Here is a 20,578-nt window from a genome sequence, read left to right as displayed (position 1 = left end):
AGGAAAAAAAAAAAAAAAAGTGGTTCACCGTAAGAGTTCATCCATGCCAAAAAGAACAAATAACAAGTTCTTGTTTTTCTCAACGGTAAGACTTTTGATCTTTTTTGAACAATGAGATGGAAGTCTTAAATAATTTAAAACTGCATTTTGCAATCAATTAGAAAAAGATAAAGATGGTTCTTCTGTTCTACAAAATTCTAGTCAACAACGAGGGATGCATTATAGAAGATGCATCAACCAACCCATGTTGCATGGAACCTACTACACAGCATTCATCTGTTTTACTTCAGACGCTTGAACTTACCAGGCTCTATTTGCCCGTCTGGCAAAGGAAATTTCATCAAGCTACATAATTTAGCTACAGCTTCTTGCAACTGATCAACGTCAATGCACATGTTCCTAGGGGAAGCAAAAAGAACCTCATTGACATCTTCTTCGAGCTCAAGTGAAAATAATTGGCTGAAGGCCTGCATATACCAATTAGTCATTGACGTCTTCTTAACATACTGTTAACAGTCATGACGGGAATAAACAACTAGCCATAAACAACTCAATATGATTATCAATTGTGCAGTTTGAATCTTACCGCCTTCAATCGTAAAACAACCTTCTCCCTAATTGCTGGAGATCGCGACACCAAATTTATGACAAACAGACCTCCTTCTGAGAGAAAATTCTTCACTTGTAAAAGAAAGGATTCTTCAACAAAATCTGGAGGGCAGGATAACCCAGAGCTACAAGCAGTGAAACACAAAGTTGTCTTCATATATCAAAATTTTCAATCTTAAATATCAATCTGAAAGTGGACATAGGTAATCATAAGTTCCACCTCAAATCAGATGAATCTGCATCAACAATGAGAATTTTAATTCCACTGCTGTTTCCATTCGCAAGAGACTCTGTACATGTTCCATCAGTTTCTTGTTCGTGTGACTTGATGACATTTGCATCTTCAATAAACCGGATACCATCACCAATATGGACCTAATAAAAAAAGACAAAAACAAGTAATTTAAGATACACAATTTGTACATCAGTAAAAAGTTTAGATGTCAAGCTAGAAAAATGTATATTCAGAAAAATCATGTGGTCTGAATAATCAAATTTGGTATTGAAAAAACAAACGTGCCAACATTAACAGATTCTAGTGATCCTGAAAGCATCCAGTGTTCAGGCTAATCTCCTTGGTGAAGTATTGCATAAAGCTTCACCATAGCAGGCCAACAAAGTGGGATTTGAGGTGAGGCAGCTAATGGCAGTCAAATAGACTACCATATATGAAAGAATGATGCATGGGTTCACTGTAAAATTTGGTAACAGAGATATTATGAAATGTGCATGCAAAGACAATAAAATAAATGATAAATCAATTTGCAAATACTATCATTGCATTCACATCTAAATGTACTATGGTTTTGAATCAACTTTGACATCAATTAATCAAGAAAGAAATCAAGAAAATCATTCAAATAACTAGAATATTGAACATGCAATAAATGTAAATAAATAGCAATTATTAATAAAAAAAAGAAGATAAAGAGGGATTGTCTAGTAAATCTCAATCCTAAATACAGTGAGACCGACACCTGCCAGTACTTCACTCTCATACGCTTGAAAGGGTTTCATGGTGTAAAAATCTTTCAGAAGTAGTAAACTCTTCCTCTATTTTTTTTCATGAAATCCTATATGAAAAGATATCAAAGTCTGATAATTCTTGGCTCAAACTAGGCTCCTGTGAGGCCTTGTTATAACCTACACTGCATCGCAAAGTCCACATGTCCCTGTGTTAGGCTATTCGTGGAGCCACCAAAGGAGAGTCATGCATTCCATATCATGATCTGGCTTGATGGGATAACTAATTCATTAACTTGATAGGCTTTAATTAATAACCCAAAATGTTTAAACCCTTATAAACTAGTCCAAATCTCCCATTTCTGATCATCACTAAACTATGGGTGTTACAGTATTCCCTACTTGGGAGCTTGACATCCTCATTATGACTAAAATATAGCTTAGAACCAAATCCGATTAATCAGCCCAGCAGTGATTCTAGCCGAATCCATAAGTAATCCTTTTCTATTCAAGCCCTTCACCATACTCAATCCTGTGTTCACTCTAATACCATTTATCATGCCCTGACTAGGGATGGTTGATCCATCAACCTAGTAGTCTAAACTACTAGTTCAAATGCTTAAGCCTGAGTCATTTGACAATACACAAATCAATTCAAATCTCTTTCCACTTCTGATGTGGGACTAACCTGGGAATGTTACACTATAAGGCATATTTAAAAGGACAATTGCAGTGTATAGTATTTTAGCCAACATAGCAGTCATGCATCCCATCATTTAGGGATAATAACAGTCTATATGTATAGTCTCCAAGTGATACATCAAAGATATAGAGAGGAAAAAAAGAAAACGTTAAGATTCCCATGTCAAGTTTTGGTTGATATAAAATTTGTTTTTAAATCACTTATCAAAAATTTACTTTTTGAAAGTCAGAAATGACCAAGTTCATCTTATATCACTTTGTATCATAACAATCATGACTACAACATCAAAGGACAGATGTTCAAAGCAATTAACTGAGTTAGATTATAGAACATGGTCTCCTTTTGGTCCAGCTAATTTACATGTTGTATATTGGACCCTTTTATATTTCCTTGAATCAAATACTCTGCCAAATTGGCTAATCAAATTCAAAAACAATGTATTTGAATTGGGATCATTGAGCCCCTATCCTATTGGGTGATCTCTTGGCCTATCAATTTATACCGGCCAGATTCTGCTACTGGTGAACAGAACTATAAAGATGAAGAAAACAAAAAGTAGAGAAGACGAAAAGAGGAAGAAGAATACGGAACTAGTTTCTCAATTTCTTACCCTTCTAAGATAATCCATAACACATCTATATATTTTCCAAACAGTTTTGATATTTAATCAACATTTTATTTGAAATAATCTGAACCATATTCAAGCACTTGAATATACCATAAATTGAACAAAAAGATATTCAATTTTCTTAATTATATCATTCCTATATTAGTTTTGAAGTTTTCTTTCTAATTTTCACTTTTTTTCTTTATTCTGGAGTTTTTGATTTTTGGACAAAACATCAATTCAAAGATATGACATTAAAGTTCTTGAATTTTGAACCTTGAATAGAGAAGAATTTACCATTAAGAGAATAAGAACGGCCAAAAAAAGGATATTAACGGACTATATCAAACCACTATCGATCCCACACAGGGCTCACACTTGACTCCAAAGACAGTCAAATCCTTTCTATATCAGTCAAATACTAACACAAAAGTCAATATACGTTGTATTTCCCTCTCTAATTGTGAAGAAGACTATCATGAACTTCCCTGTACAGGGAAAAAAACACCATTTAATTCTCAAAGAGATGTTTGGATGGAATCTTTGGAAGATTCCTGCTATATCTAGGGTTCATGTTTTTTGTAGGAAGCTGCTTCATAGGTGGGCTTCTTTCCACTATGCGATTGACTAAGCTTAATATCTGTTCAGTTCGGTGCATAAATGTTATTTTTCGGGGGGTGATTCTGATGAGCAGGATCATATGTTTTTTGAATGTCTGTTTGCCTCCAAATGATGGGAGGGGCTGGAGAGGAAGTTAAACATCAGATTTCAATTTTCCGCAAATTGGAAAATTGGTGATTGGATTAAGGGGACCTAGCTAACCCAAGCCGAAAGATGGTCACAATCAGTCAGATTGACTTGGGATCAACTGACCACACAGATCCGAGAAAGAGGAAAAGAAAATATCAAGGATTTGAGAATCAAACTCGGGGATTCCAGTGAACCATGTTGATGAGTGCATTGCTTGAATATGCTGCAATGACATTCACCAACTAACAGTTCAGGAGGGGTGTCACAACTTTTTATGACATGAACATATGCAATTAGGCACGCATATGGATCAAGCCAAAATTTAACAGCTGCATGCCTGACAAGGTAGTCATCTGGATTAACTTCATCAACATGAGTGAAAAATACTGGTGCATCTGGCCACCCATTGCTGTAAATTTTAACACATAGCATAGAAAAAGAATTTGACACTGGTCAGTCAAACACATCATAAATCAAGAAGCTAATCAAGAACCATAAAAACAAAGGACAAATATGAACGTTCATTAAATTACAAAGACTAAAGCCAGCTCATCATTCCAGTACTATTAATCATAATCTACACAAACAAATAGTTATGCACATTTAAAAATAATCAATTTTGCAATAGTCGTGTGCATAAAATGAACAGAAAATGCAAAAGATCGATGGGATATATTTAACATATAAATATAAACATAAAAGAGAGATATAAAACAACCTTCATTCGGTCATCCTCAACAAAGCTGAAATATTGCCTCGCCAAATCCAACATAACAGGATCCAACTCCACCACCTTCATCAATGGGAAAACAATAAGCAACCATGAATTCTTTCTCTCAATAGCCCATTGCTCATGAAGTTCCTACCTCAAGTTGAAGAAAAGGAAGGCAAGCATGAAGAAACATAGGAAGAAGCCCAGCTCCAAGCCCAACTATGTATGTACTAATCTGCACATAAATCAGTTTCACACTTGGAATAAAAAAGTTATTCTTTTCTATTGCTACAGAAACAAGAACATAGAACATTCCCGATGACATCATAAGTTGGTAATAAACTATTATGTCATATCATAAAGGATCAGTTTATTCCCAAATGTCATTTGTTCTCATCGTCTTACATGTCAAATGTCAAACAGTGTATTACCTTTTTCCCAGATGACACAGCAAGCTCCAAAGCAGAAATTATAAGAGCCAAGCCAGAAACAATTCCACTGTGGTAAAGACTAGCCAGACAACTATGGTCAACCTTGGTAACTTTTGACCCTAGATTTAAAAAAAAAAGATGTATTTTAAAGATTGTACTTAAATTAAAAGTGCATTTCAAAAAAGGGAGTCATATTTTTCTTAATAATTAAGATGCAACAGACGAAGATTTGGGGACAAAATATGTACTCTCATGCAAATAATTCCATCAGGCTGATCACTGTGTATCATTCAGGCATCATTTTTCAGAGATAAATTATCTTCTCAAGCTAACATAACCTTCAAATCTTTGCACATGTTAAGAAAGTAAACAACATACTTAATTACCATCAATCAATTTGTATGAATCACTTCTTTTTTGACCTCTCTTTGTCCTAGTTCTTGAAGATGGAACATTTCTCTTCCTATCTGTGTCAGCCTCTTTGCTATGTTCTTCTTGTGAGAGCAATGCCTCTGATTGCACCATGCTCGAACTTCTCCCAAATGTGAGCCTACGAAACAACTTCAGTTCTGATGGATCCCCGTCAGCATTATCATAGATCACATCTTCAACAATTATATGCCCAGTAATGGCAGATGTAGCCTAGTGACAATAAGCAACATAAATGAGGAAAGACAGTATGATAAGATAATATGCTAGAAGTGATAAATAGTTAATATGCACTATAAATGTAATTGTAGAGGAGCATCCATCTCCTAAAAATAGAAAAAAGCATCATCCAGAGAAAGAAATTAGAATTTAGTAATAAACCAAAGTATATGAAGACAACACACATGAAATATCATATCCGCAAGGATCTGATGAGGGGCAAATCCACAGAGAATGTCAGATGTACATATAACATATAATAACTGTGCTTTAGTCCACCAACAGTGTCTATGAAGTTCTTGCAATTTCATTTATGTGTCTGCAAATTTCATTTAGATGTACATATAACATATAAGTGCCTGTTGCTTTGGTTATGATAAAAGTGAAGGCATTAATAGGACCTACATGTCATCACAAATTGCATTTGTGAAACGTCAATTGAACAAATAGTTGAAGAGTAACTAATGAAATTGAGACAAACATAAAGATAAACACTCGTATAACTTTGAGAACTGATAGGTATGGTAAAAAAAATCAAGCCATGCTACTGACTTCCACCTCAAAGGTAGTTCATTTAACAATTTCTTGTTTTAGAGAGGATCACAATAAAAAATTATTGTATTTTTCTTCTTCATGCTTCCTAATTCGTTTCAGTAAAATTTCTCAGAAACATGATAAGTTTCAAGCTAAGGATACGAGGTCTCAGTGAATGAAACCCATGTGAACAATCAACATTCGTTCACAAATTTGATATCAAAGAGTGTGCAACTGCAACATATATTGCAAGATGGTTATTAAATAGAGGAATAATAAGAAAGAAAAGTCATAGCTGCTCTTATTTTTGCGGCATTGGTTTCTTCCAGTAGACAGCCACAACAAACATAATGCATGAAATTAACAGGAAACAAAACAAAGTAATTTAGATATGAAGTCAAAATTTCAACTCCTAACCTCATGGACAATATTTCTCTGCTTGATGCCATCACCTGCCATCATGAACCTGATATTTTGGAACCAAATCCAAACAGTCATAACTTGCAAGTATTCCAAAAAATAAATAGAACAAAATTATATGCTAAGGAAAAAAATAAACAAAAGTATGCTTCAAATGCATGAGTAATCTGGTTATCATTTTTTTTCATGCTGCAAATAAATGAATGACCAAATATATAGTAAACTAGAACAGGCTAGTGACAAAGGCCACAATTCAACTCAAACAACAAAGGCCACAAAGGCATGCACACATAGAAGAGACTAAACAAACATGTGTTCCACAGCATGACAGCAATGAGCATCGGAAGGCAATTTAGTAAACACTATGAGGCCTACTATGCTCTCGTGATGGTAATATCATTAGTCAAATTATGGGCCATTAATTCTCTCTTTATTGGTAAGGATGATTGATAAAGACTTTTTAGGTCTTTACCTCTCCTCACACCACTTATCCTAAGTGACTTGCATCATCTAATGGGTGGATCTATATGTTTCCATTGAACATGTTCCTACCACCAAAGAAAGCTCTTCCCCATTGTATTCTCAAATTGTAGTTACCACAACCTTTCACCAGTAAAAATATTTATAATATTTTAATATTATGTCTTTTCTAATATCCCCATAAACTCATCTCAACTTTATTACAGTGAACTAGCTTTTGCACACATTTCCTAAATGCCCAACATTCTTATATATAAAGCCTAGCAAGTCAGGAACAATCTTATACAGTTCTTCTGATCCAAGAGGTACAAGGTAATCATCCAATACTTGTAACACCACCTCTCCACCAACCGTCCTGATTGAACTTTATAAACAATATCTTCATTGAATAAAGTAATATTACATGTACTGCTTACAACTGTCAAGTTATTCATTTTCTCTTCAAAAGCAATGAATCAGCTGTTGCTTTTACTAAATGATAATCTGATCAGTTCAATCCCTACATGACTCACGGATAAAGGTATTAGTGATTAGAAACTGAAGATCAATCATATGCATGCATATCCTTTAAAAATAATATATGATTTTTTCTATCAATACTTTATTTCAATTAAATTAATTAAGCACTAGAGATATAAGGTCACAATATGTTCACTTGAAACCTACTGAGGAAGATCCACACAAGGCATTTGGAAGCACAGTGAGAAAAGGATGTTACAGCCTGTCTAAATGCAGCCCAAGGGAAGATCCACACACAGGATATGGAAGCAAACCAAGGGAAGGATTTTGCAGCCAGCTCATGATCTATTGGTTCTTTCGTAAGAGATTATTTTCTATTGTTTTCATGATGAAATTTCATAAAATAATATCACAAAACTACATTAGTTGAATAATATATACCTTGGCATTAATCATAGGGAGAAAAAAGATGTTTACCTGGTGTGACCTCTGCAGACAATCTCATAGTTAACTATAAAATACCAACAACCAATCTCACAAAAAAAAATTGAAGAATAAAGCTTTGATACACAACTCAATCAGTTACAGAAAAATTATATAGCTTAGACGAATTTAGTGCTTTTAATGTTTGAGTACCATCATTACATTGTAATACTGGATAATTCATGAGAGTAAAATGTAATTATGCAGCACAAGGAGTTCCTTTTTGCTAGGTAGGAACTAGGGTTGTTAAATGGCCGAACATTGATCTACAAAGCATGCAAGCATTTCAGATGAGGATTATTAACAAAGAGAAAACATCATGGTGAGATTCTCGAAAGAAATTGATAGAGAAATGGCAAATTCCCCAAAAAAACCGAAGTTTTCACTTTTTCCTGCAGCACATCCCCTTTTTGGTTTATTCCTGTATGACACCCTTTATTTTCTAAAAGACAAGATTACCCCTAGCTTCATGCCAGTCGCCACCTCCGCCCTGTCATGGCCACTGCCACCCGCTGCCCTCGTCCGCCATTGTCAAGGCACAGCCAAGGGTCCGCCTCCGCCCTGTCAACCCTATCGTCAACCTCGGTAAAGGAGAAGGAGACGGCAGTGGCAGAGTTAGCTTCCACTCCCTCCCTCGCATGGCCCACCGTGCCTCCTTCCCAAGCTAGTTTGCTCTCCTAATCGAGTGGAGACAAGGGGCGAAAGCAGTGGGCAGGGCGCACTCCTTCAGCGTAGTGGTCCGAAATCCTCAAGGCAAAGGGGGCCGAGTACACCCTGCTCAAAGATGGCACAATGGAAGGCGAACAAGGGCGGTGGGGCAAAAGCAACCACACGAAGGTAGAGGGTCCTCGTGATAGGATGGAAGTAGTGACAAGGGACGGAGACAGTAAGGGACGAAGATGGCGGGACAAAAGTTAGGGGTAATCTCGTCTTTTAGAAAATAAGAGGCACTCTGTGGAAATAAACCAAAAAGGGGTGCTTTATTGGGAAAAATAATGAATAGTTGGGGCTTGTTTTTAAAGGAATTTGCCCTAGAGAAATTGCATACAACCTGACAAAAGGTCTAATATCAAGGTCAAAATTAAAGTAAAATCAACAGCATTATTTCATTATGCACATTTTTGGACTTGTGATATCAAAAAAGGAAAGTAAAAGCAATTGGAAACTAAGTACCCTAGTCATAGGAAGAAGATGATGACAAGCAAGAAGATGATGACAAGCACAAAGGAGGAACAAAAATAAGTAAAAATGTACTTCAAGCAGGAAGGAACAGATGGAAAAGCGGTATTGGTAGTATCAGAAAAACTGCAGGGCTTAGAGCCAAAACTAGGGCTTGAGAACCTAAGAATTTATATTACATAATCACTATAAGATCAAGAGCTCCTAAGTTCATTCATTAGTCAAACCCCTCAGGTTGTAACATTACCATACAACCAGCAGATTCTATCATGGTACAGTTGGATGCTTTTGGACAGTATGAATTTGACATGTTTTTAAGAGTGCAATTGTTAGCACATGTCAAATAATCAGGGATTTAACCCTATCAACTAAACTCATCGAAAATTAGCAGCAATAACTATTGTCAGCCGTACGATTGTACAACATGTTTTCAGCAAAAAGTACTGTATCAACATAATAATCTGTTAGATGCATTGGCACTACAAATATGTCCTATTGCTTGTAGAAGAGAACAACTTCTATTACAGGTCGTTTATGTAATTCCCAACTATTCTATGACAGATATATATATCTTCCCTCCATTTAGTAATGTTAAGGGCATTGTTCTCAAGATTATCTAATTACAATCATAAAAAAACAGGCTACTTCAGTGCAAATTCTTAAAAATCCATGTATCTAATTGTTCGATAGAAGAGAAAAAAAGCTAGTTACCTTTCACCAAGGAGTTCACATCCCCACCACACACAAAACAGTAAAAAAATAAACATGATAATAATAATTTTTGGCTAGGAACTATCAGCATAAAGATAGAACACTTTGCAGACAGATGAAATGGTCCTTTATGCTGTTTTGGAGATTAATAGGTTCAAAATTTTGCCAGATCTTAATATAAGGCAAAAGGCAAACATCCAGGAATAAATTCTGATAGAAAGTTATAAATATATAATCAAACATACACAATATCTGAAAAATAAAGGCAATCAATAAAACCAATTTACAAAAAAATATACTTCAAAGTGAGACTTTAATGGGCAAACATACGGAATCCGAGCTTCGTCATCTGCTTTTCCAGGTGCTAAGTTTCTTACAAGAGGAGATAAATCCTTCTGAAAAAAATAAAAATAAAAACTCAAATGACAAAGTTGGAAAAGAACAAATTGTGTCATGATTATACAGCCCAAAAATCAGCACACAATTACATGATTTTGATAACATTACCTGGATGTCATCCATGCTGGCACCAGTATGGCTTGAGTTCAAGAAAATCTACAAAAAAATGGAATCAAGCACGAATTGAATGCTATCAACTCAATTAAACAATGCAAAGAGAGCTAGTTTCCATGCCCATCCTTAGTAAAGGTACCATAATTAGGCGAGCTGCTTTTGAACTTTCCACAATAAGCCACTGTCCTTCTTCTGAAGTAAACAACCATTCATGAGCTCGAGCCTAGAAATGAAGTTATGGTCATACATCTCAAGCAGAGAGCTAAAACATTTATTGGCAGATGAATTATCCTAACATTAGAGAGTAATTCACAAAACCGTCACAAATTAGTAGTTCAAGATCCTCGGGAATAAAGAGTTTAATATTTAAATACGAGAACAATAGCAGACAAATATTCTGATCTTTAGATAAAAGAAAATAACAGTTAAACACATGCTCACAATAGGAATTAAATCAAACTTCCTGATCACATCATTGTAGACTCTGTTACGTTATAGCCTAGACTGACCAATACATAAAACATTACATATCTGATCTCAGGATGGAAATGAAATCACAGTGCTTAGTCAAATCACCATATACTTAAGCAACGGCCCTGGCTAACAAATACAAAGATTCATAAAATACTATGTTCTGTCTGATCTAGCAACAAAACTCCTTCAGCCTCTGAAAGCTCATTACTTAGTATTCTTTTACTGTAACATTTGTTCATTAATATACAACATTGTCTTTAAAGTTTAAACAAAACCAAAATGTCTTTACCTTCTCTGCAGGCAGCTTTATTAGGTTCCTATTAATTTTGGGAGACACTCCAAAATAGGTACAAAAACTAGATTATCATTTGACACCATTGGTTTTTCTGCAGTCTGAATAAACAAAATTGCAGTTCTAACTGAAAAGAAATAAATAGTACCAAAAATTCACCCACCTTTGGCACAATAAAGACACCACAATGGTATAAGAATGGTTCAGATAGTTGCTGAGAATCCAACAGTACAGCTTTGTAGTGAAAAAATGAGCTTCCTTGTTCGCCGAGAATAGTCTGACACCTGCGTCCTGGGACAAGCTCATTTAAAGCACCTTTGGCACCTAGTTGTAGGTCTTTTAAGGAGTAGACAATATCAGCACCGGCAGTATAGCCACTGCGAATTCTGTTCTCATTTTCAACTGCATTAAGTAAAGCATGCACCTGAAAAAAGAACTAAGAATTCAGTTGCTGTTTTTTTGAACTTTCTAGGATATCTTAAGTCATATCATCTTAAGAAGAACAAAATATTTTGTTACACCTGCCCTCCTTTATGGTTTATGGAATGTTGGTCAAATAGTAACTTAATCAGGTTTGGTGCACCCAGCTTCTCCTTTACAGTAACTACCATGAAGGTTTGGAAGGTAGGTTTGCTACCAGGTTTTTGAGGGATGGCATGTATACTTGTCTCCCATCCGAATCGTAATTCAGTGAATAGCACATCTACAGAAGAACATAGAATTTTTTTCAGGCTAGTTTATGAAACTATCACAAAAAGAGCAAAAATGAAAAAATTCATGGATGAGAAGAAGACATAGAAATGCATTATTCATCAGACGGCAACCATCACAAGGTAGCTACCATGTAATTAAACAATTAATGAAGTTTGAACAACACTTTCAGTTAAGTTTGATTGACCTTACCCAAGACATGAGATTCTGCCAGAGTCAGACAGAGAAACTTTCCTCCTGATTTAAGCACTCTCTTCACCTAATGATCATGCAGCTCATGTTGTTAATAATGCTGTATGAAGATGCAGAGCATAACTTAAAAGCATGTGACAGATGGTAGAACAGATGTTAGCACATGTTACCTCCTTAAGATATTTAATTCCCAGCTTTGAACCATACTCGGGTTCCATTAGAGCATCTAATCCCCCTTTATCAAGAATGGCATCGAAGAAGTCATCTGCAAACTGGTTGTTATCAGTGTTAGCCAATATAAAGTCTAAAAATGACAAATGATAGGGGTAATCTTAAGAATTTTAGTGCATATTAGTTCATTAAAGACAATAATGGTAGAGAGTGAGAATTCACAACAGAAAAAATTATAACTGACAAAAGATGGAAAATAAGAAAAAACTATCTAAATATATAATTATCTTTCACATTAGAAATGAGAAACAACCCAAGAAACAAGTGAAACAAGAAATACCATTTGAAAGTGTGTAGTGAGACACACTACATAATTATCTTTCATGTTAGAAATGAGAAACAACCAAAGAAACAAGAAATAATATTTGAAAGTGTGTACTGAGACACACTATCAACATCATGTCAACTATATGCATGGAGTTAGGCATCCATAATGTGGGTTACTAAGTGAAAGAGGGCATGTTAACTGTTAAATTTTTTATCAAGAATTAAAGCAAGGAATAGAAAGGCAAAGAGACCACATACGAGATTCAGAGCAGATAGGTTACTACCTATGATGAAGAAAAGGGAAGAAAGAGAGGAGGGAGTAATGTGAAGATGAAAAAGGGAAAGAAGAGAAATGGCAAGAGGAGGCATACCTACTTGATGAGAGAGGAGGAGGCAGCCAGCAGTGGTGGAAGTGTTGAACAAAAGGGTTTAGGGTTATCTGTTAACGTTTCCAAGATTAAGGTTTTCAAGATCAACGTATAAAACATCATACTGACTAGACTTGCATTTGAGATGGTAAATTAATAATTGGATGGTACAACATCATATAGTTTTCACAAATGACAATAGTGAGCAACTGGAATTCTGGTAGGGTGCAATCGTGCAATGTTAGCTAAAAAGCATGGTACATAACATGGCCAAGATTGTCCGCAGAACCCTCATTTACCTGTAGTGATGGATTCAAGAGAAGATTAAATACAGACTATTCTCCAGTATAATTCATTGCAGAAATGGATAATGTATAACAATGTATCATGTTGCTTAACAGCAAATTGGATGGGGTTGAGGCAAACAACAAAGAAAAAATAGTGAATGGAACGACAGTTTAAATCTTGAGATTTGAAAAAGGGCAGGACACCTAATGCTCTGATAAAACAAAATTTTCTGTTAGGAATCAAACCTTAAACCCACGGTAAATAGACTACAGACCACAATCTATGGCACTCCCAGCAAAGAGCACAAGTACCTGGAGGTCAGTCATGTCCATGACGCGCCACCGCATCTCAGGTTTGGACCGTACATAGCGGCGGAGCATGTCGGAGACAACGACCTTGGAGAAGTCAATGTTAGTTGTGCGCCGGAATCCGGCATCGTAGAGGTACTCCGAAACACGGGAGCTCCCGCAACCCGGTACGAGAATCTGGAGGTCGGCGGCGCCATCGGAGGCGGAAGAGGACTGGAGCTGGGAGATGAGGGGGTCTCGGAGCTCCGGCCACTCCGCGTACCACTCGAAGGTGTCACCGGTGCCCCTGAGGGTGAAGAACTTGTCCCAATTCTCCTTGCTCGTGAAGTCTCCTAGGGTTTCGAAGATCTCTGAGTTTGCTTTCCCTTTCTTCCCCTCCATCTCGCTCTCTCTCTCTCTCTCTCTCCCGATGATCGGTTTACCGAGAAGGGGAGGGGTTTGGGGTTTAGATAGGTTTTGACGGGACCGCAAATGGTGTGGGTGCGTTGAGGAAGGCATTTTATTCACTCACCTTGGAAGACAAAATTACAAAAAGACCCTCTAACATGAAACCCTCGACATGCCGTTGGTCGGAAATATATATATATAATCCGTCCTAACGATAAGCTGAATTTGCTCCGGGCAAATTATCAGATTAACCCTCGGTTATACCTTCCTAGTATAGAATTCAAAATTTTATATTTTTTTTATAATTATAAAATAAAATATCTAAATTTATTTATCTTAACATCATCGATTTTATTAATATAAATATAAAAAATAATAAAATAATAAAAATAATTTTAATATTTAAATTGATGATACAACGATGACAGATGATAATATCACTAAGGGTCGGATGACTGTTGTAATTAAGAAGAGTAAAAGTAAGAATTGAAAACTATTATATATATATATATATATATATGTCGATGCCAACATAATTATCTAACGATCCTTTCATCGCTTTATATATTAACGTAATTGTTGAGTAACGAAAGGATTCTTTGGTATTTATATTAACGTCGATATAGATATAAAATGATATTACTTGATAATTACATTAATACCAATACAGAATGATTGAATAACCGTCATTCACAATAATCACTCGAGATCTTTAATTATGTCGTCCATCATTATGTTATCTGTCATCATCAATTTAAATATTAATTTTTTTTATTCTATAAAATTAATGATGTTAGAATAAATAAACTTATATTTATTATTTTTATAACTATAGAGATTTTAATATAAATTTTTAAAATCTAAACCGAAATAGTAAGGTGATGGTAATATGTAATTAGCCCATTTGCTTCCAACGGGAATCCAGTTCCATTATGATATTATTACATATATGCCCCTCTAAATCAACGTGAACCTTTCGGATCAACGCAAAGATATCACTACTGCGTTATTTCACCCTTCAATCCCTAGAAAATTTTCTCGGTCGCAGGCTTGCCCTCTTGCCAACGTTTTGCTCGTCGGACGCCCCCACACGCCTTTTTCCTTCGCCGCAAACAGTAGCTCTCCTCTGGTTCCACGCCTGCCTTCATCCCTAGGGGGTTTCTCGTGGCCCCTCGCATCTCTGCACCAGAAGTGCGATGTACGCGGATCAGATAGCGTCGGGACGTAAACGGTCCATCAAAGAGCGCCTGCACGGCGATCTCGGCGGGGACGTCGGCCGCTCTGGTGTGGTTGCGGCGAAAAGGTGCGTTCGTAACTTCTTAATTTCTTATCCGAGCTGCCACCGGCGTTCCTTTTTTCTGTTTGATATGCTGTTCGTCGATTGACGCTTGGTTTTGCGGTAAGTAGGAAGCTTTTATGCTTAGGTTCGATTTCTTGCGTGGTAAAATGGTTGACTGGCTCGGCTCTAAGAGAAGTAGATTTTTTTATTTATCGTGGTTCTCTGCAAGGGCAAAAAGTTGTGGTCTTGATCGGATCGGAGTATTTTATAGGTTATAGACAGTGGAAAAGAGAATTTACTGTGACGAGCCTTCCATGAGATTTTGTCGTCACCTTACTGTTTTCTGCAGCATGAATAATATCTATCTTTGAGATCTTCTTTAGTAGGTGATCAGTTAGGAAGGTATTCTTGTGCGCGTGGTGTTCTTGTAATCAAACAGTTTATAGATACTTCAATTATTTTCTGAAATATTGTAGTTTTATGGGCGCAAGTTCGGTGCAGTGATTGTTTGACTGGAGATGATGCACCACATGAAGGCGAGTTAGAAGGGTAGTCACCTGATGATTTGAATTTGACTGGTCATTTAGGGAACAGATAGTCACCTGATGATTTGAATTTGACTGGTCAAGATTCAAATCCAATGGGTTAGGAAATAATTTTAGTAAAGTTACATTTGGACCCTGATAGCCTTGACTCAAGAACATAAATATAACCAAAAACAAACTAAACTATTTCTAAGCATACTATACTTGATTTTAGGACCATGGTTGTGTCAACAAGTTGATACTTGTCGTCCTTCTTGCATCTCTCTATGCCTGTGATGATCTTGCAATTTTTTATTTCCTTTGGTGTAGCCCCTTGATCTTCTGGATTTTAAAGGGAGATTTTGGATTGGTGTAGGGCACACAATATCTTTTATTGCACTGTCAAAGCTGCACTTGCAAGGTAAGAGTTGCAGTCTTAGTGAACTATAATAAGGCAATGGTTTGATGAGTCATTGAATGCATTGAATGAATAGGAGGCTTAGGGTTAACGTGGTGGTTTGTGGGTATGAGGAGTATAAACTTCTGTTCTTATACTATTATCAAAGAACAAAATGAAACAGTATCTCCAAGTTGGGTCTTAACTCAGCTCCTTTCATGGTATAGCAGGTAGATTTGCTTGAATGTGAATGGATTTTCTCTGTCTACCATCTTATTTCTATCCATCTATTCCATGTCAGCTTACATGATGTTTGGCTTATCGTATCGTAGTATTAATTGCTTTAAGTTGTTTAAACAATTAGATAAATTAACTAGCCTAGCTAGGTTTATGATTTCTGGGTATACGTGGACTGGTAAAGATTTTCCTTTTTTTTAACTTGTAATCATGCCTCATGGTATCTATTGGAGTGCAATATCAAGACTGTTCCTCTGTTTTTTTTTTTTTTGTTATTAAGGTTAATATCACAAACCCTTGTAACACATTTCCACTTGTGTGTTATTGACCTAAAGAGAACTAGTTTAGCATCAAATTAAAAGTTGTTTTCAATGAAACAAAAGTGACTATTTCACAATAGTGTGGATAGTGCATTTTAACATGCAAATTTTAAATTTTGTACCTAATTTTAGTTATCAGTCCAATACTGATTTTGGTAACCTGATGGTCCAGTTTGGTATTTATATACTAGGCAATATACTGACCTGTACCACTTGATATGGTTGTTAAATATTAAAAAAATTAAATGAATGGTATCTTATTGTTATTGAGCTATATCTTTTGATACCCTTACTTGGTCAAATCGATAGATACTGGTCAGCGTGTAATTTGACTTGGTTGCTAGACAAATTGAGCATTTAGGCCATTCTTGATGGCACAGTAGTCACATGATGGGTTAAATAACAACCCCAGTATGATTTTATAGTCGCCTTGTATATGTAAATGGTGAACTACAACAAAATATAACTGATAAGTATGATGAAGATAATAGACAATAGGAAGGAAGTGATATGCGTGGCTAGAGTTTTCCCACCACTAGACCTGCATTGGTCTAGTGAAAAGGTTTCTCACTTCCTCTCCTTAGTCAAATATAGACAGCAACTATTGTAGTGATCTGTTTTCTTTAGTATTGGTTTTGATTCCAACCAGCCAGATTTTCAAATCCAAATTCATTGAAACATTGTGAAAAGTTAAATGAAAACTGTAAATTGTGGATGTAAATAGTGCTAAAGTTGATCCACTTTCTATATACCTTATTCACATACTGGATGAATGAAACAGGACTTATATTTACACTATCTGCATCGAAACATTTTGATATATTTGTTTACATATATGATTGACGTTATGTGAGTTGGATGATTATCAGATTGCTTTTATGATATGCAATCCAAATTTATGTGTGTTATGCTGGAACACTGTCAAACAGGATCAGGTTGAAGGTTAACCCTAAAATCCAACACAAATTTTCTAACCATATCCTAATTTAGTGTTGCCATAGGTTAGGATCTTCCAATCTTAACTGAACCCAACTCAGGTTTACGAGTCCTGTCCAGTTGGGCTAGGTCGGATATCGGTAGTCAAGCTACTTATACTACAATTACTCTAGTTATTAGCTTTTGTAAATGGATACTAGTAGTACTTGTGATAACATTTAGCATATGTTTCATGTACCCAACTTGGGCCAGGTCCAGAATTTCTACTCTTCAATTTGGATTCTGGTTGGTTTGGTTCAAATGTTCAATACAGATTCTTATTGGTGTCGGGTTAAGATATCTAAACTCATTCAGCCCAAGTTGGGCAGGTTCAGCTCAACCAGCCCAAGTCATAGCCCTACTGATAATTTTATTTCATTTTTTTGAATAAGAAAACTCGTCCTTTTTTTTCATGTGTAACTGACCTGCAATTCAGATTGTGTTGATGCAGTTCAAGCCTTTATATATAAAATGATCCTATGCTATTTGGCATAGTACTTCAAAATAATAAGTAAAGTGGTTTGGTGTTTCATGGTGGTAGTGATTAGATACATTCAACTACTTGAATTCTATTTGGCATACTATTGAGCAACATGGTTGAATTTTGTGGATATGGTGATTAGATAAATTGGACTATTTTATTGTTGTTCTCCAGGGCATATAATAAAAAAGCTTAATGACAATCAGTAGGTCGATCCTACTTTTATGCTAAAACAGAGTGCATTGAAGGTGTAACTAAAATCTTACACTCTCTTCAATCCTATAGATTTCACATTTTTTTACTTATTTTTTGTTTTGTTTTAATTTTTCTGTCATGTTCTTTTTTCGTGATTATGGTTTCTTCTTCTTATAGGTTGATGTAGTTTCTATTTTGATGTTATGAGCATAGCTCTATCTTTTATAACATTGCTTTGGACTTCCCACTTAACTAGTTGTTATTGCTCTTTTACAGACAACGGCAAAGTGATGACAAATGGAAGCATGATCTTTATGAGGACAACATGGAACCTGAACGTTTGAGTACAAAGATCTATGTCCTACTAGTATTTGCGATCAGTAGTTCCTTGTTTCACTGTATTGTGACTTTTTAATGATAGCTGCTGTCCGTGCTTTGTATTTTTAGAATCTGTTGATCCCAATGATCTTAGATGGAAGCTTCAGAAAAAAAGTTCTCAACAAGCTTACCGAAGTGGGAAGGTGTCTGTAGTTCGAGATCTTCGTGACAAGCTATCTGGTATGATGCACTCACAGCCACCAAATACTGATCCATCAAAGGCTAGACGAGTGTCAGAAATTTCTGAAACTACCAAGAAAGATCTCCGGCATGATCCACCAGTATCAGAAGCAAAGAAACCAACCAAATCAGCTTCCACAAAGCCATCACAGCACAAGGTATACATCTCTACCTCTGCTATAATCACTCATCAGTCATGGTGCATGAGCTAGTGTTTTATTCATTGGTAATACTTTATCCTGGATAATATGTTTATTTAGTATTCTTTCTCCTGCATAATATACCACAGAATTAGCAAGTCATTTAATATGAAAATTATCGATAACAAGTTGTATATTATCTGTGCACTCAGATGCTTAAGTTGTGGTGCTATATATAGTTATTTTTGCAGAGTTCATCGTAGCCAAAGTTCAATAACTTCTGCTAGTTCTCTGAGACTATGGCTTCACACTTCTGATAACTGTTCCCTCTTTTCATCTCGAATGATTGCTAGATTTTGGGCTTCATTACATGCTACTATTACATGATATTTCTATTACTGTTGTTAAGTTATTGATTTTCTATACTGCCATCACTCTGGATTTCTTTTTTGTAACACTTTTTTGTAATTTTGCAGTCTGAGTTGTCAGTAGATGGCTTCTTGCACTCTTTGGGTCTAGAAAAATATTTAATCACATTCCAAGCAGAGGAGGTATGAGGTTTGGGTACTCTTTTTTCATCATATTATATATTTATTTTGATTTCTCCCGAATATACATGGATAAAAACTAAAAAGTAATGTTTACTTCAATAACTGTAGATTGACATGGCTGCTCTCAAGCATATGAATGATGAGGATCTCAGGGCTCTAGGAATTCCAATGGTATTCCCAGTTTCTTTCGTCATTGCTTGTTGTTTATATCATTTTTTGTCAAAGAAATAAAATAGCATAGTAGGACCTTATATGATACTACCTGCACTGGCTAATGCTCTATATCTTTGTCTAAAATTAATGCTATGCATCAATTTCAAGGTTATTTGAGAATAAAAGATTGGATGAGATGAAAAATTCATTCTTCCATTTTGCTCTGTTATTGATACAGCAAGAAGCTTGTTACTTCTGTAATGTCTCTGGATTATTTCAAAATGCCTGTATTGTTCTTGACCACTCGGTGTTGTCAGCAGTGAGTCAATTTCTGGCTGCTCGTCTTTTTAGCTCTTCTTAATTTGATTTGTTTTTTGTTGGTTCCCCAGGGTCCAAGAAAGAAGATACTGTTGGCCTTGGAGTCCAAAGCTTAGAATGGTGGGCATCTCATAAACTACTGCCATTAGTAATTTGTGCTATTCTTGTTGGCTACACAGAGAAGTGTGGGATGTGTTTCATTCCTTGTATCTAACAATCTTTATCTGTGCTTTCCCTGGCAACAGGCCTGTTCTATGTAACCTGCATGGCTTGAGATTTATTATAGGTAATTCCAATCCTTTTAGAATTATCCATAGTTCCGCTAGTAAATAATATCAAGATGATGCATGAAAATTTTATGATGTTTTTTACATTTGTCTTTTGGGTCACAAATTCAATAAATGAGTTTGCATTAATTATTCATTGCCATATATATATCCTTACAGTATACTGCGCAACATATAAAAGCCACCATGTATGATCACAGTCCTCTATAGGCATATATGACAAATGCTTTTCAAATACTATTTCCACAAAAAAATTGATGTTATTGCTTAATTTTGATTCACATGCATGCATTCTCGTAGGTGGAGAGGTTTGAGTTCATACCAAAACATCATATTTTTTTATCATATAATGATTTTTTATTTTTATTTTGTCATAATATCAAACTTTCCAAGGGGCAAGTATTATTAAGATATATATTTTCATATTGCATATTATATCTAGA

General features: G+C 35.7%; 2 protein-coding genes across 3 annotated transcripts; one reads left to right on the top strand and one right to left on the bottom strand.

Annotated features, from left to right (window-relative positions):
- Positions 1-112: 112 nt before the first annotated feature.
- LOC135634414 (uncharacterized) lies at positions 113-13,789 on the bottom strand. Of its 2 annotated transcripts, none has more exons than XM_065144883.1 (16): positions 13,337-13,789; positions 12,042-12,143; positions 11,872-11,938; positions 11,490-11,671; positions 11,132-11,392; positions 10,342-10,425; positions 10,197-10,244; positions 10,020-10,084; positions 6,375-6,423; positions 5,162-5,417; positions 4,776-4,894; positions 4,499-4,579; positions 4,351-4,425; positions 830-984; positions 587-734; positions 113-467 (listed from the first exon to the last, which is right to left on the bottom strand). In XM_065144883.1, exons 1-16 carry the CDS (start codon positions 13,712-13,714, stop codon positions 282-284), a joined length of 2,256 nt encoding a protein of 751 aa, XP_065000955.1. In that variant the 5' UTR covers positions 13,715-13,789; the 3' UTR covers positions 113-281. The 2 variants fall into 2 exon arrangements, with proteins under 2 accessions (XP_065000955.1, XP_065000956.1); XM_065144884.1 differs by having other exon boundaries at positions 12,042-12,136; positions 13,337-13,476.
- Positions 13,790-14,707: 918 nt separating this feature from the next.
- Positions 14,708-20,158, top strand: LOC135633009 (uncharacterized). The gene is made up of 6 exons (XM_065142002.1): positions 14,708-15,023; positions 18,405-18,472; positions 18,576-18,844; positions 19,303-19,377; positions 19,486-19,548; positions 19,920-20,158. The coding sequence occupies exons 1-6, from the start codon at positions 14,917-14,919 to the stop codon at positions 19,962-19,964; spliced, it is 627 nt and encodes a 208-aa protein (XP_064998074.1). The 5' UTR covers positions 14,708-14,916; the 3' UTR covers positions 19,965-20,158.
- Positions 20,159-20,578: the final 420 nt, after the last annotated feature.

This window comes from Musa acuminata, chromosome BXJ3-3 (assembly GCF_036884655.1).
Source record: "Musa acuminata AAA Group cultivar baxijiao chromosome BXJ3-3, Cavendish_Baxijiao_AAA, whole genome shotgun sequence".
NCBI classification, from domain to species: domain Eukaryota; kingdom Viridiplantae; phylum Streptophyta; class Magnoliopsida; order Zingiberales; family Musaceae; genus Musa; species Musa acuminata.
This window is presented reverse-complemented; position numbering and strand designations above follow the sequence as displayed.

Excerpts from the sequence above, each read along its gene's own strand:
- LOC135633009 (XM_065142002.1), top strand. The coding sequence starts at position 14,917 with ATGTACGCGGATCAGATAGCGTCGGGACGTAAACGGTCCATCAAAGAG. Across the intron at positions 15,024-18,404 it reads GGTGTGGTTGCGGCGAAAAG|ACAACGGCAAAGTGATGACA; the intron begins GTGCGTTCGTAA and ends GCTCTTTTACAG. Across the intron at positions 19,378-19,485 it reads TCACATTCCAAGCAGAGGAG|ATTGACATGGCTGCTCTCAA; the intron begins GTATGAGGTTTG and ends CAATAACTGTAG.
- LOC135634414 (XM_065144883.1), bottom strand. The coding sequence starts at position 13,714 with ATGGAGGGGAAGAAAGGGAAAGCAAACTCAGAGATCTTCGAAACCCTA. Across the intron at positions 11,939-12,041 it reads GAATTAAATATCTTAAGGAG|GTGAAGAGAGTGCTTAAATC; the intron begins GTAACATGTGCT and ends CATGATCATTAG. Across the intron at positions 5,418-6,374 it reads AGAGAAATATTGTCCATGAG|GCTACATCTGCCATTACTGG; the intron begins GTTAGGAGTTGA and ends TATTGTCACTAG.